Below are 12,600 nucleotides of genomic sequence, written 5' to 3' on the forward strand. Positions count from 1 at the left end.
CAGAAAGTTAGCTGCCTAGACATGTAACCATGAGTAAGGAGGGGGAAACATGAGTTTTTATTCTTTCTGTATTTGAAAATATTCCTGCCTTAGCCACTATAGTCTTCGGCTGGTTTTTATTCTTGTTGTTTCCTTTTCTCTGATAGAGAGGTACTTAGGTTTATTTTTGTTCTTGAGATGTCGCTGCATAGGTAGCATTTATTTTGTAATCTTCTGACCTTGTTACACCACAGTAAAGCTAAATTAATTTGCAGCAGTGAACTGGCAGTTCATATTTTGTAAACTATTTTACAAAAGCCATTAGGCTGTTGGATTTTAGCATCATAAAATCCCTGAATCCCTGTCCATTATGAATCCTTAACAGGAGTCTGTTGTTATACCTATATAAAATAAGCTTTTAAGAAATAGTGATGTAACAGGACCCAGTGCTTACCACTCCTAAGACAGTGAGCATGGCTCCACACTTATGCTCTAGCAGTAACTGTGGTGCTCCTTGGGGGACCTCATTCCCCCCCCTTTTTTTTAATAGTTTGAGATTTCACATAAGTCTGAAATAATTTGCCTCATTTAATGACATACAGTCTTTAAGCCCTTGATGTACCATCTTTCTTCTCTTTTATTTTTATTACAGATTATATAATAAATATATAACTATTAGAGAGCTCTCTATATATAATGTATTCCTTGGATAAGAATAAAAGCAATGAGTAAAAGAATAGAAAATAATAACCAATGTAAAAAGGAACAATTTAAAAAAAGTTAATATATTTTATTATTATTTTTTATTTTAGAGAGGAGAGTGACCAGGGGAGAGGGAGAGGGAGAGAAAATCTTAAGCAGACTATACACTGAGCACAGAGCCCAACTCGGGGCTCCGTCTCACGATGCTGAGGTCATACACAACCTGAGATGAAACCAAGTCAGGCCCTTACCTGACTGCGTCACCCAGGTGCCCCAGTACATTCTATTTTTTAAAGCAGTTTTAGGTTCACAGCAAAATTGAATGGAAGGTACAAATTCCATCTTAATTGCCCTTCTCCGAACACATACACATAGCACATCTTCCCCCACTATTAATATTCTCACCTGAGTGGTACATTTGTTACAACTGATTAACATACAGTGACTTGTTATCACCACTCAAAGTCCATAGTTTACATTAGGGTTCACACTTGGTGTTGTTTTGACAAATGTGTAATGACATATAGGCACCGTTGTAGTATTGTATAGAATCTATAATCATATAGAAGTCTATATTATAGAACACTGCCCTAAAAATTTTTGTCTATTCTTCCCTCCTTCCCCACTCATCTCTGGCAACTGCTGATCTTTTTACTGTCTCTGTAGTTTGCCTTTTCCAAAATGTCATACAGTTGGAATCCTACTGTATCCAGGCTTTTCAGATTGGTTTCTTTCACTTAATAATATGCATTGAAGTTTCCTCCATGTCTTTTCATGGCTTGGAAGTTCATTTCCTTTGAGTGAACAGTGTTGTTTTTTTTTCCCTTAGAGATTATCCAAGAAGTAATCCACTGGCTCCTAGCTCCTTTTAGCTGATAGCTGGTGAAAGAACTTTGAAAATTCAATGTACTTTGAGTTTGTGGACTGTTATTTAAAATTACAGAGATTTTCATTGCATTTTATTTTAATTTAGAATGTGACAAATTGTAAAACAATAAATACTAAAGTACAAGCGTATCAGGACATTTACAATCCAAATGAGTGAAGTAGGCTCCAGTGCATTTTGAGGCTATACTTATTTAAATTAAGCATCCATCACTCCAAGCATCTTTGGGATTACTCTTGTCATTCATTTCAGGGCTAGGTTAAGGTATAGGTATAAACTTCATTATGTAATCCACATATTTCAAATTAAGTAAAAAGTGATATTAGAGATTGGCCATACAACCAATCTTGTCTCTAAATGATACATGGCTATTTTAGAAAGTCAGATCTATCTGTATAGGAAAAAAGGATTCCGTCTTGGAATACTTAATGTGACATGGGCTATGAAGGCAGCCTGAGAAGAGTTCCTGGCATACTTGAGCATGAGTAGCATTTTGATAAATAGGTACATTGCAAAATGATTTTGACAAGTTTGTTTAAAAGTTACAAATTACATTATTTTAATCATTCTTTTATGGCAGTGATATTTTGTAGTTTTTTTTGTATTTAGTATAGTGTTATCCCCTTCTTATAGTTGCTAAAATGAAGATTATTTCAGTAGGATATGCTAGAATGGCAAAATATTAGCAACTTAGTGTTTAAATTTTTACGGTTTTTTTGATATGTGACTTGTATGAATATGGTTGAGCTTTTTCCTTATGCAAATAAAATATTATTAGGGTAGTTAGTAAAAAAAAGAATGAAAATGTAAAATGTGTAGCCATGCATTTTATAATGCATTTTGAAAATACTAATAAATTTGCAACAGCACTATGAAATATTGGCCATATGGTAGTCAAATTTTATATCCATAGTGTTAAAATACTTAGAATATGAAATGTATTTTAGATTTGGAGATTTTCTTTGAAAAACATGTTAAAGTGTTTAAAATTAAACTTTAAATTTTTTTTTTTTTTTAAAGATTATTTATGTATTTATTTATTTGACAGAGAGATAGCCAGAGCACAAACACAAGCACGGGGAGTGGGAGAGGGAGAAGCAGGCTTCCCGCCGAGCAGGGAGCCCGATGTGGGGCTCGATCCCAGGTCCCTGGGATCGTGACCTGAGCCGAAGGCAGACGCTTAACGACTGAGCCACCCAGGCGCCCCTAAACTTTAAATTTTTTAAAAAAAGATTTTATTTATTTTAGAGAAAGAGCGAGTGCAAGCAGTGGGGGGAAGAAGCAGAGGGAGAGGGAAAAAGAGATCAAGCAGACTCTGCCCTGAGCCTGGAGCAGATGCAGGGCTTGATCTCAGACCCTGAGCTGAAGGAGTCAGATGCTCAACCAACTGAGCCACCCAGGCGCCCCCAAATTAAACTTTATTGAATAAGACTTCAATGTTTTAGTTCCTTTTTGGAAGTACTAAATTTAACTTGTAAATTACATAAGAATTTTAAGTAAGTGTATATATAGCATTGTTAGAATTTTCTTCTTTTCTTTTTCAGGCTCAAACTGCCTTTTCTGCAAACCCGGCCAACCCAGCAATTTTGTCCGAAGCTTCTGCTCCCATCTCTCAAGATGGAAGTAGGTTTATACTTTGGGTTCATTCTTCTTGAACTGAAATATGTTTAAGTCTTCTTTTGCTGAAATAGGGAATCCAAGATTTTTTTAATCTGCAGCATAAAATATGTGGTTAAAGTTCTAGTCATAGTAAGAAAAAAATGTTTACTTCAAAAAAAATAACCCTTTAATAAAGTGAACTATGAATATGAAGATAGGTTTTATAACTTAATCAAAATTAAGTGAATTAAGTTAAATCTCAACCCTCATAAATCCCTAACTTATGACTGATTGATTTATGAAGAAAATGTGTATGTGAACTGTGCCCCATGCTGCTGCTCTTGAACTTCTGAACTGTCCTCCATCTTTGTGGGGTGAGGGTGGGGTTTGAAATTTCCAACCACCTCCTTTTGGGGGAGCTTCCCAAATTTTGAAATCTTTATTAGGTCTCCATATACTTCTCTTTGGTTCCTTTTTCTTCTAAGTTTATAGGGATTTAGGATATGACTTAAGATAAAAAGAGTGTTAAGTAGGTTTTTGTAGCCAGACATAACTATTGGTAACATTCTTTTAGAAAATTCATTTTAAATCACAAATCATGTAAAAAAGAACATTTGGAAATAGTACCTAACTCTGCTACTAAGTTAAGTACTGTTAATATTTAAATATATTGTTTCTAAGATTTCATTGGAATGTGGTTTAACTTTTTTTTAAATGGTAAGATACTAAATACACTTTTATAAGCTTTGATTTTTTTTTTTTGATTGTAGTTCAGAAGAATCATTTCATAGCAGTGTTTATTAAATGAGTTGTAAAGTAGCTGGCTTGACAGTAAACATTTTAGTCAGTTCTGAGGTGGAGAGTCAATGGTATGCTTATGAAATTCCTAATCAAATAGGTTTATTTTAAGAAAAAAGAAAGGCAAGATAATTTATTTGGAAAAATTATTTCTAGACTATTTAAACTTTTTCTATATTTCCCATTTCTAATTATCATAGAGATAAGGAGACAATTTTCCAAATTGCTAATTTAGATTTATTCTAGATTTTATAAAATACACGTAATTTTTTCAACACAAGTAGAAGCCCATAACAACAACAGTTTTCATTTTAAATATTCTAATTTTTTTTAATTCATTCATTCATGTTAGATCTCTATCCTAAATTGTATCCGGAGCTCTCCCAGTACATGGGCCTGAGTTTAAATGAAGAAGAAATCCGTGCAAATATGGCCTTGGTCCCTGGAGCATCAGTTCAGGGGGTACGTATATTGTACTTAATTTTGAATTGTATAAAATCATATTTTAGATGTAGACAAAAGCTCTCCTCTTTGTGGCCAACTCACAGATTTATAACTTTAGCGTTGACTTCTCTTCTCTAATTTTAGACTGCCTTCTGGATATCACTTCTTAAATGATCTACTTTCTTTTAGCCTTTTACCGCTTTTCTAATTTATTAGGAGTTAAAGATCCAGATGCCTCTGACTAGTCCATTCTCCTTAGTCTTCTGTATTTAGTCATTACTAAGACCTAGTGATTCTGTCCTCCCCATGTTTCTTGTATTCACTTTATCCATTCCAGTCCTACTGTGACCCTTTTCAGGGTTTCTACTTTTAACCTAGATTATCACAGTCATATCTTAAATTTTCTCTAGTAACTTCTTATACCAAACAGTACTAAGTTGCTGCTAGGTTAATCTTTCTGAAGTACAGGTCTGTCATATCTTTTTTTTTTTGGTCATAATCTTTTAACATTCTGAAGTCTGAAGCTCCCTATAAAAGACCCCGAATTCTAGGCTTTCAAATATAATGTATCTCGTAGCCTCTTATTAAGGTTCTTGCTGTAAGGCCATAGTACTTTATAGTACTTACAATTATGGTTAAATTATGAAGGACAGGGTCGATAGCTATCTTGTTGCCATAACCCCAGTGCTTAATACAGTACCTGGCATTTATTTATCAAATATTTATTGAAAACTTGCTTATATTAGGGCCCATTCGGTAGACTGGAATGTCAACAGAAATAAGGAATTAGAAAGGTTGAAGAATTGAAAAAAACAGGCATGGAACAGAGATGTAATTGCAGAAAGTCGCTGCTCCTTCTAGGACTGGAGTGACACAGGGAAGAGTTGGAGTTTTCAGAACCTAGAAGCTTGGGGGAAGGACCCCTTGGAACTGGGCTTCAACACACCCTGGAGGAGCAGACACTGCTGTCAGTACTAATAATACCTCTGAGAGGTTGCAAGCGAGGCTGGTTCTGGGAGGGTGGCAGTAAAAGCTGGAGAATGGAATCAACTGCTTCCACCAGGGTTAAGGGTGAGGCCTAGGCAGAGCTGATAGGAGCTGGAAACAAAGAGGAAGGAATAAGGCATTTGTCCTCCTGCAGCCTTCCAGCCTCCTGTGGTGGATGCTAACCAGAAATCTGCTGACAGAGGAATATGTAATTTGCACAGTTCAAGCTCCATCATTGCCACGTATAGTCTAGGTGGGTTTGGAGCTGACAAACAGTAGCTTAATACCCATTACTGCCTACTCCTTTGACTACTCTTGTATATCCACACAGTTTTTAACTTCGAATGACAGCAATAACTGCATAGCTTCCCTTTAAAAGGTGCAGTTCTTGGTAAAATTGAGGTTCAGCCCACTTTCTGTTAAGCGGGACCGTATGGTAAGCATTTTAAGATTTGCTGGCCGCACATGGTTTCTGTCGCATATTATTCTTGTTTGTTTGCTAACAACCTTTTAGAAATACAAAAGTAATTTTTAATCCAGGGGTGTACAAAACCAAGCACATTACCTCTGATAGAATGAAGTACTCCTACCCTTACCCCAAGATGGGGCAGTGCCAGTTATCATAGCCATCTCTGGGCAGCGGCCTGTGGTATCAGTTACTGTGCAATATTAATTACCCCTTAGTATTCACATTCTCAGCTGAATATTTTTGATGTAAAGACAAAAGTATAAAGTCCACTGCTATAAAAAATTCATGTTGGGGCGCCTGGGTGGCTTAGTCGGTTAAGCGTCTGCCTTTGGCTCAGGGCAAGATCCCAGGGTCCTGGGATGGAGCTCCGCATCGGGCTCTCTGCTCAGCAGTAAGCCTGCTTCTCCCTCTCCCACTCCCCCTGCTTGTGTTCCCTCTCACTCTGTCTCTTTCTGTCAGATACATAAATAAAATCTTAAAAAAAAATTCATGTATTTAAGGTATGGAGGAATAAAAAGATTCTTATATTTACAGAAAATTTACAGGTGAATCAAAGAAGGTAGTTATGGCTACTGCGATTCTTATTTTGGTGACTGATCATGAAGCTGTAATTAGTATTATGACTCCCTTTGTCTGCTACACATTCTATACCCCGTTTGCCCTTGAGTTGGTCTTTTCTTAATACCTACTGGGGTGACCTAAACCATTTTGAAGTGTCAGAATCTCCTTCTTAAGAATCTTGCTTTTTCTTTCATTTTTATTTTGTTGCTGGAGATTTCTATTAACTGTTTCCATCTAGTGACTTTTTCATTTCGCATACTGTATTTTTCTTTAGATGTTCCATCTGGCTTTAAGTCCTTGAGCATACTGAGCAAATTTATAGTAGCTATTTTAAAATCCCAGTTTGCTAATTTTCTGATCTATTATTTCTGAATTTCTATTAACTGATTTTTCTCCTGATTATGGATTACATTTTCCTGCTTGTTCACATCCCACCTATTTTTTTTTTTAAATCAGAACAGGACATTGTGAATTTTACATTTTTAGGTGCTGGATTATGTCTGTCTTCTTTAAAAAGTGTCAGCCCTTGTTCTGGCAGGCAATTAAGTTACATATGGATCAGCTTGGTTCTTCCAAGGCTTGATTTTACACGTTGGTAGGGTAAGTCTGAAGCAGCCTTTATTGTAGGGTTGTCGTAGCCCCATTACTCGAGATGTATGTCCCCTCGGGTTCTCTGCTGAAGGCCCTGGGTGAGCACACCACTTTTGCTGGTAGGACCTTGGATGTCTCCCAACCCTGTGTGATTTGCAGGAAGGCTCAGCTTACAGCTTCCTGCATGTACTTTGCATGGCCTCTGGAGCTTTACCTCACAGATACTGAGTTTAGTATTTAGCAAACGGTTCAAGGAGACCTGTATATAGATTTCTGGAGCTTTTTCTCTGTGTAGGTCCCTCCTCTTTGGGCCCCAGCCCTGAAAATTCTTGCTGTTTTACTAGCTGCTTCAGCCTTCCTGATTTTTGTCTCCTTAACTTACATGAGCACAGTGCTTTGCTTGGGATTTGTACTTCTGCGTAGTAGATAGTAGTCTGGGTAGAAAGCCAGGCGATGAAGGGGCTCACCTTACGTTTCTTTTCTGTCAGGGATTGCCGCCCTACATTGCCTAATTTCCAATGTTCAAAAATTGTTGCCTCCTATTTTTCCTAATTTTTAGTTATTTATGGCAGGAGGGTAAGCCTGGCTCCATTTGACTACAAGCAGAAGTCTGTTTTTTGTTTGTTTGTTTTATTAATTTTACTGTTGGACATGGAGGACCTAAAAGGCACCTCAGAGGACCTCTTGGATTCCAAACATACTCTAGACGCCATTATCTAGCAGCAACCCAATTTCTTCTCGGTAACTAGAATTAATCACACTAGCCACTTCTGTAATCTCTTCTTGCTTTTATTTCAGCGGCATATGAAGTACGAAACTGCAGTCAGGTGGTGATCTGATTCAGGGGAACATTGTTGTGTTCCCCAGTGAAGGCATTCCTCCTTCCTAAATAAGACCTTCACACTGTTGAGCTCAAGATGTGGGGACAGCACGCAAAAGTTCTGTGTGTGTTTAGATATAACAGTGAGAGGAACCATTCTCATGGCCACACCTTGGTTTCCAGACCTTTTATTTGGGCCTTGGAAGAAACTGCATCATGTATTTGGTTGCTCATTCAAAGCACATATTGTATCCTTTAAGGTAGAACCCTTTTCAGTGTGTTGTCTCCCACTGGCACCTTAAATGAGTAGAGATGAGAATCAGTAGCTTAAGAACCCACACATTCCAGGCACTGTGCCAGGTGCGGTAGATACAGTAGTGAACCACAGCAGTGCCCCCTTCCCCATGACACAGACTAGTGAAGCTCACATTGTAGACAGATAAACCAGTGCTTATGACACGAGCCAAATGGAAGAAGAGTACGTGAATAAAGTGCTAGGGCTGTATTTTGATAGAGTGAGCATATATGTTCTGAGAGGTTGACATATGAGTAGAGAACTGAGTGAAATGAGGGTAAGGCATGTGACTATCCAGTGGGAGAACAGTCCATACAGTATAGACAGAACCTGAAGGCTTTCAGGCAGAAATTAACTTAGTGGACTTGAGAGACAAGACTTGCGTGATGAGCAGAGGAAGCAAGGCAGGACAGGGCAGCAGATGGCTTTGGATGGAGGGGTGGTGGGGACCAGGTGCTCTGGGGCCTTGTAAACCATGGTGTAAGGGCTTGGGATCAGAGTTGTGGGAGTGGTCTAATAGGATTTCTTCCCCCCCCCCTTTTTTTTTTTAAGATTTCTGTGCTTGCTCTGTGGAGAATCAGGAAGATGATCTAGAAGGTTATTATAGTAGCCCTCGTCAGAAATGGTTGCTTACTTACAATGGGGGAAGGGGACAGTAGTCAGTGTGGTGTTGATCATAATAAGAACACCTAGTAAGTCAAGTACTTAAAAATATTGCTGGAAAAAATATTTTCCAAAAGTAAAACTCACTCCAAAGAGCCCTCAACCCTTTATTCTGTATTCCAGCTAAACTAAATAATTTTTTGCTTAAGTTTTTTCTGTTTTATCCCATTACCTGATTTTCCTGTGTCTCTTATAGCTGTAGTCATCTCTCTTTAGAACCTTTGTAATCTCACAAGTAATATTTTCTGACAAGTAATATTTTCTGGCATTGTGTTCTGATTTCTAGTGTAATTGTGTATGTACATTACTCTTGTTAGACTGTCAGCTTTAGAATATGCTATCATAATTACTGTGAATTCTGAACAAAAAATTGGCCATCTGTGGTGATTATGTAGTTGAGATTCCGCTTTCCCTATTATTGCTGCTCTGAGTTCTTAGCAGCATCACAGTTCTTAGGTAGGTCAGAGGGTTTTTTTGACAGATTCCAAAGAAGAAGCCTTTGATTAGCTTTTCCCTCACTATCTTTGGTTGAGAAAAGGGTTCACTTAAAATAAGAAACCAGTTTTGGTCAAGAAAACTTGAGAAAATTGAAAAACTGGAAACATGGTACCTGCCATGCTTCCCTCGTGTAGCCGTTCTTGGTCAGTCTGGTTTGTGCATACAATTTGTTAATGCATAAATGTTCATTATAGAGAATGAGAAATAATATTAGCCTGTCTTGTGTGTGTGCCAGCTCTCATGTAAACATGCAGTTTTAATTCTCACAGTAGCACTGTGAGGTAAGAAGGTGCCCCCTCTTATAGAAATGCTGAAAGGGTCAGTAGATGGCTAATAAAGATCAGATCACATATAAAAGAACCCTCTGGAAAATGTTTCGTGAGTTTCAGAAGTATGATATGACCTTTAAGCTTGAGGATAATACATTTGAGTGGAGACAAGCCACAATATACATGAAGCAAATACCAGTAAATTCAGAAGGTAAGTCATTAAATCCATTGGAGGTGGTAAATTTCCTTAAGAATTGGTAAATGAAAACTAAGGTCCTTTTGCATAAATCAAACTTTATCTGAAGGAAACAGTACGCAAATTACTTTTTGGGAAACCACAACTGAGTATATTCAAGTTAATTATCATTATAATTTTTTTTTTTTTTCATGGAGAATGTTTCTAAGTATTGACACAATTGTGTGTGTGTTTTTATTAGCAGTTGGTAACAAGACCTTCCAGTATGAACTATATGGTGGCTCCTGTAACTGGTAATGATGTTGGAATTCGTAGAGCAGAAATTAAGCAAGGGATTCGTGAAGTCATTTTGTGTAAGGATCAAGATGGAAAAATTGGGCTCAGGCTTAAATCAATAGATAATGTAAGTATTTTTAATTCTCTTTCAGTTTGTCCAAATAGCTTGAGATATTAAGTGATCACTATTAGAATAATTTACAGTGGGAATGTTTTAATTAATTATAATATGGCATTTATAATCAAAATCATTTTAAATCTGCTAACGTAAATTTTTCCACTTGGAGATGCCTTATTCTGAAGAGGCAGAGTTGGTACTTCATTACCTTAAATGAATTTTTTTTTCTTTGAGTCTTCTTTCTGGCATAAAGTTCACTGGTCTTCACATATTATAACATAGTTTATACAAATAAAATTACGGCATTCAAATAGGGCATCATATGTGATGTTAAGAGACTGACCACTGAGAATCGGTGGCCTTTATGGTGTGTATTTTTAAATTAAATAATGATCATTTAACTTGTGAAGTGGGTTTGCAGGTTTATTATTTCCATCCTTCATTTTGAATTTAGTAGGTCATTTTTTGAGTAAAAGTGATTTTCTAATTAGGGTAGCCATTCCTTTACCTTTATAATTACTTTCCCTCTTACCGCACCTTACTGAGGAAATTAAACAGGGTTACTCTCTGAGGAGGTATTTAGGATTGTTAAGGACATGCTGAGTCTTTATCCCGATACGTGGTTTTAGGCATTACTTCTTGGACTCCTTATTAGTCTTAAGTCTTGTTAGTTCAGTGTGTCCAACTTTTTCACAAAGAAAATGATAATGAGTGTCCCACACTGTGGTAAATGGCTAGGTCTGATCTTGGCAGGAAGCCCCAACCCTGCCTGCCTACCCAGAGGGCTGAGGGCATCAATGACTGTACGCACGTAACTTACTCAGGACACATCAGCATGCTTCTTCTGGAAGCCCTGACTTTACTGCTCTCCCTTGCTTTTGAATAGTACGTGCTGCCCATCTGCCAGGATTTCTTCTCTGCTCCTTCCTCTCTTAAAAGACAGGACACTCTTCATAGGCCCCTATCTCCAATGCAGTTACCCCTGCAGTGGATTTCTCCATTTGGCCAAAACTCATCGCTCTGACCATTTTACAGGGTGCCATCTAGTTTCCAGTATGGCCCTAAAGTAAACTGTAAGACACAGGACAGAAGTTATGTCTGACCCAGCCTAAGAGGATAGAAAGGGTCCAACTTTGTAGATGCTTTCATATTTTATCAACCTTACTTTTCTTTTATACTTGTTTACATTTTCTCCAACATCTGAGTTTGGGAGTTTATAGAAATAAAAATATCCATGTGGGGGCGCTTGGGTGGCTCAGTTGGTTAAGCGACTGCCTTCGGCTCAGGTCATGATCCTGGAGTCCCGGGATCGAGTCCCGCATCGGGCTCCCTACTCGGCAGGGAGTCTGCTGCTCCCTCTGACCCTCCTCCCTCTCATGCTCTCTCTCTCTCATTCTCTCTCTCAAATAAATAAATAAAATCTTTAAAAAAAAAAATATCCATGTGGGTTTAGTTCTTTATCTGAACTTGAGTTTTCTGTATTTCATAGTGGACTCCTTCTAAGAACTGGAGTGGTATTAAATGTACCCACCTTTTTATTAGGATGTTAAATAAACCCTTATCTTATTTATCTGTAATTTAGCAGATGGGTTAAGGAGTCCTTCAGCTGTAAGGAGAGTTATGACCTTACACTAAACTATCATTTTTTAAACTAAAATCATGAAATTTCTAACAGTTGACTCGCTTTCCCTGTTAACAAAAACCATGTGCCAGTACCTATTTTGTATTCTACCAGACTCATAGGAGCTTACATTTATTATGGAAACCCTACTTTATTTTCCTTAGACTTTTTATCCAAGACGAAGGGGATGATTGAAGTTGGTCAGGTGGGTGGTGGGTCATGATTTGAGGTAGAAATTACTAGTGAGATCTCATTGCCCTGATAAAATTTTCAGTTTACTTTTTGGGAGTAACGACACATATATTCATTTTTTACTAGGGTAGATTCCTAACCTGAACAGTTGGTTCCTAATTTTCCAGCATTTTTAAATCATAACAGTGGTAAATGACCAAAGTTATTTTATTATTCTCTAGGGTATATTTGTTCAGCTGGTCCAGGCAAATTCTCCAGCCTCATTGGTTGGTCTGAGATTTGGGGACCAAGTACTCCAGATCAATGGGGAAAACTGTGCAGGCTGGAGCTCTGATAAAGCACACAAGGTGCTCAAACAGGCTTTTGGAGAGAAAATTACTATGACTGTTCGTGACAGGTAAGTTGACTATACAGTTCAAATGGAAATTTAAGACTAGTTTTCCATTTTCCTGGGCTTTTAAGAGTCTGTGGATAAAATACTGTGTTGCAGAAGATTATCATGTTATTGATCAGCCTTATACTCTGGCAGTTTTGTGTGTTGCAGATTCTTCTTACATAGTTTTCTTTTTAATAGCATTCTGGTTTTGTATGCATCTTATTTCAAAGCTTATGAAATTCATCCTCTAAGATGTTACT

At 37.5% G+C, this 12,600-nt stretch overlaps 1 protein-coding gene across 3 annotated transcripts in view; it reads left to right on the forward strand.

The window, feature by feature from the left end:
• SDCBP (syndecan binding protein) overlaps positions 1–12,600 on the forward strand; it is a 36,451-nt gene that overhangs the window by 20,114 nt on the left and 3,737 nt on the right. For 2 of the 3 annotated variants that reach the window (XM_006739523.3, XM_081816026.1), the window contains exons 3-6: positions 3,112–3,190; positions 4,317–4,426; positions 9,999–10,160; positions 12,186–12,361. In XM_006739523.3, the coding sequence (XP_006739586.1) occupies positions 3,112–3,190; positions 4,317–4,426; positions 9,999–10,160; positions 12,186–12,361 (527 nt within the window). The remainder of the gene's footprint in view (positions 1–3,111; positions 3,191–4,316; positions 4,427–9,998; positions 10,161–12,185; positions 12,362–12,600) is intronic. The other variant, XM_031034745.2, reaches the window with a different exon arrangement.

Source organism: Leptonychotes weddellii, chromosome 4 (assembly GCF_054177405.1).
Source record: "Leptonychotes weddellii isolate Sample4059 chromosome 4, ASM5417740v2, whole genome shotgun sequence".
NCBI classification, from domain to species: Eukaryota; Metazoa; Chordata; class Mammalia; order Carnivora; family Phocidae; genus Leptonychotes; species Leptonychotes weddellii.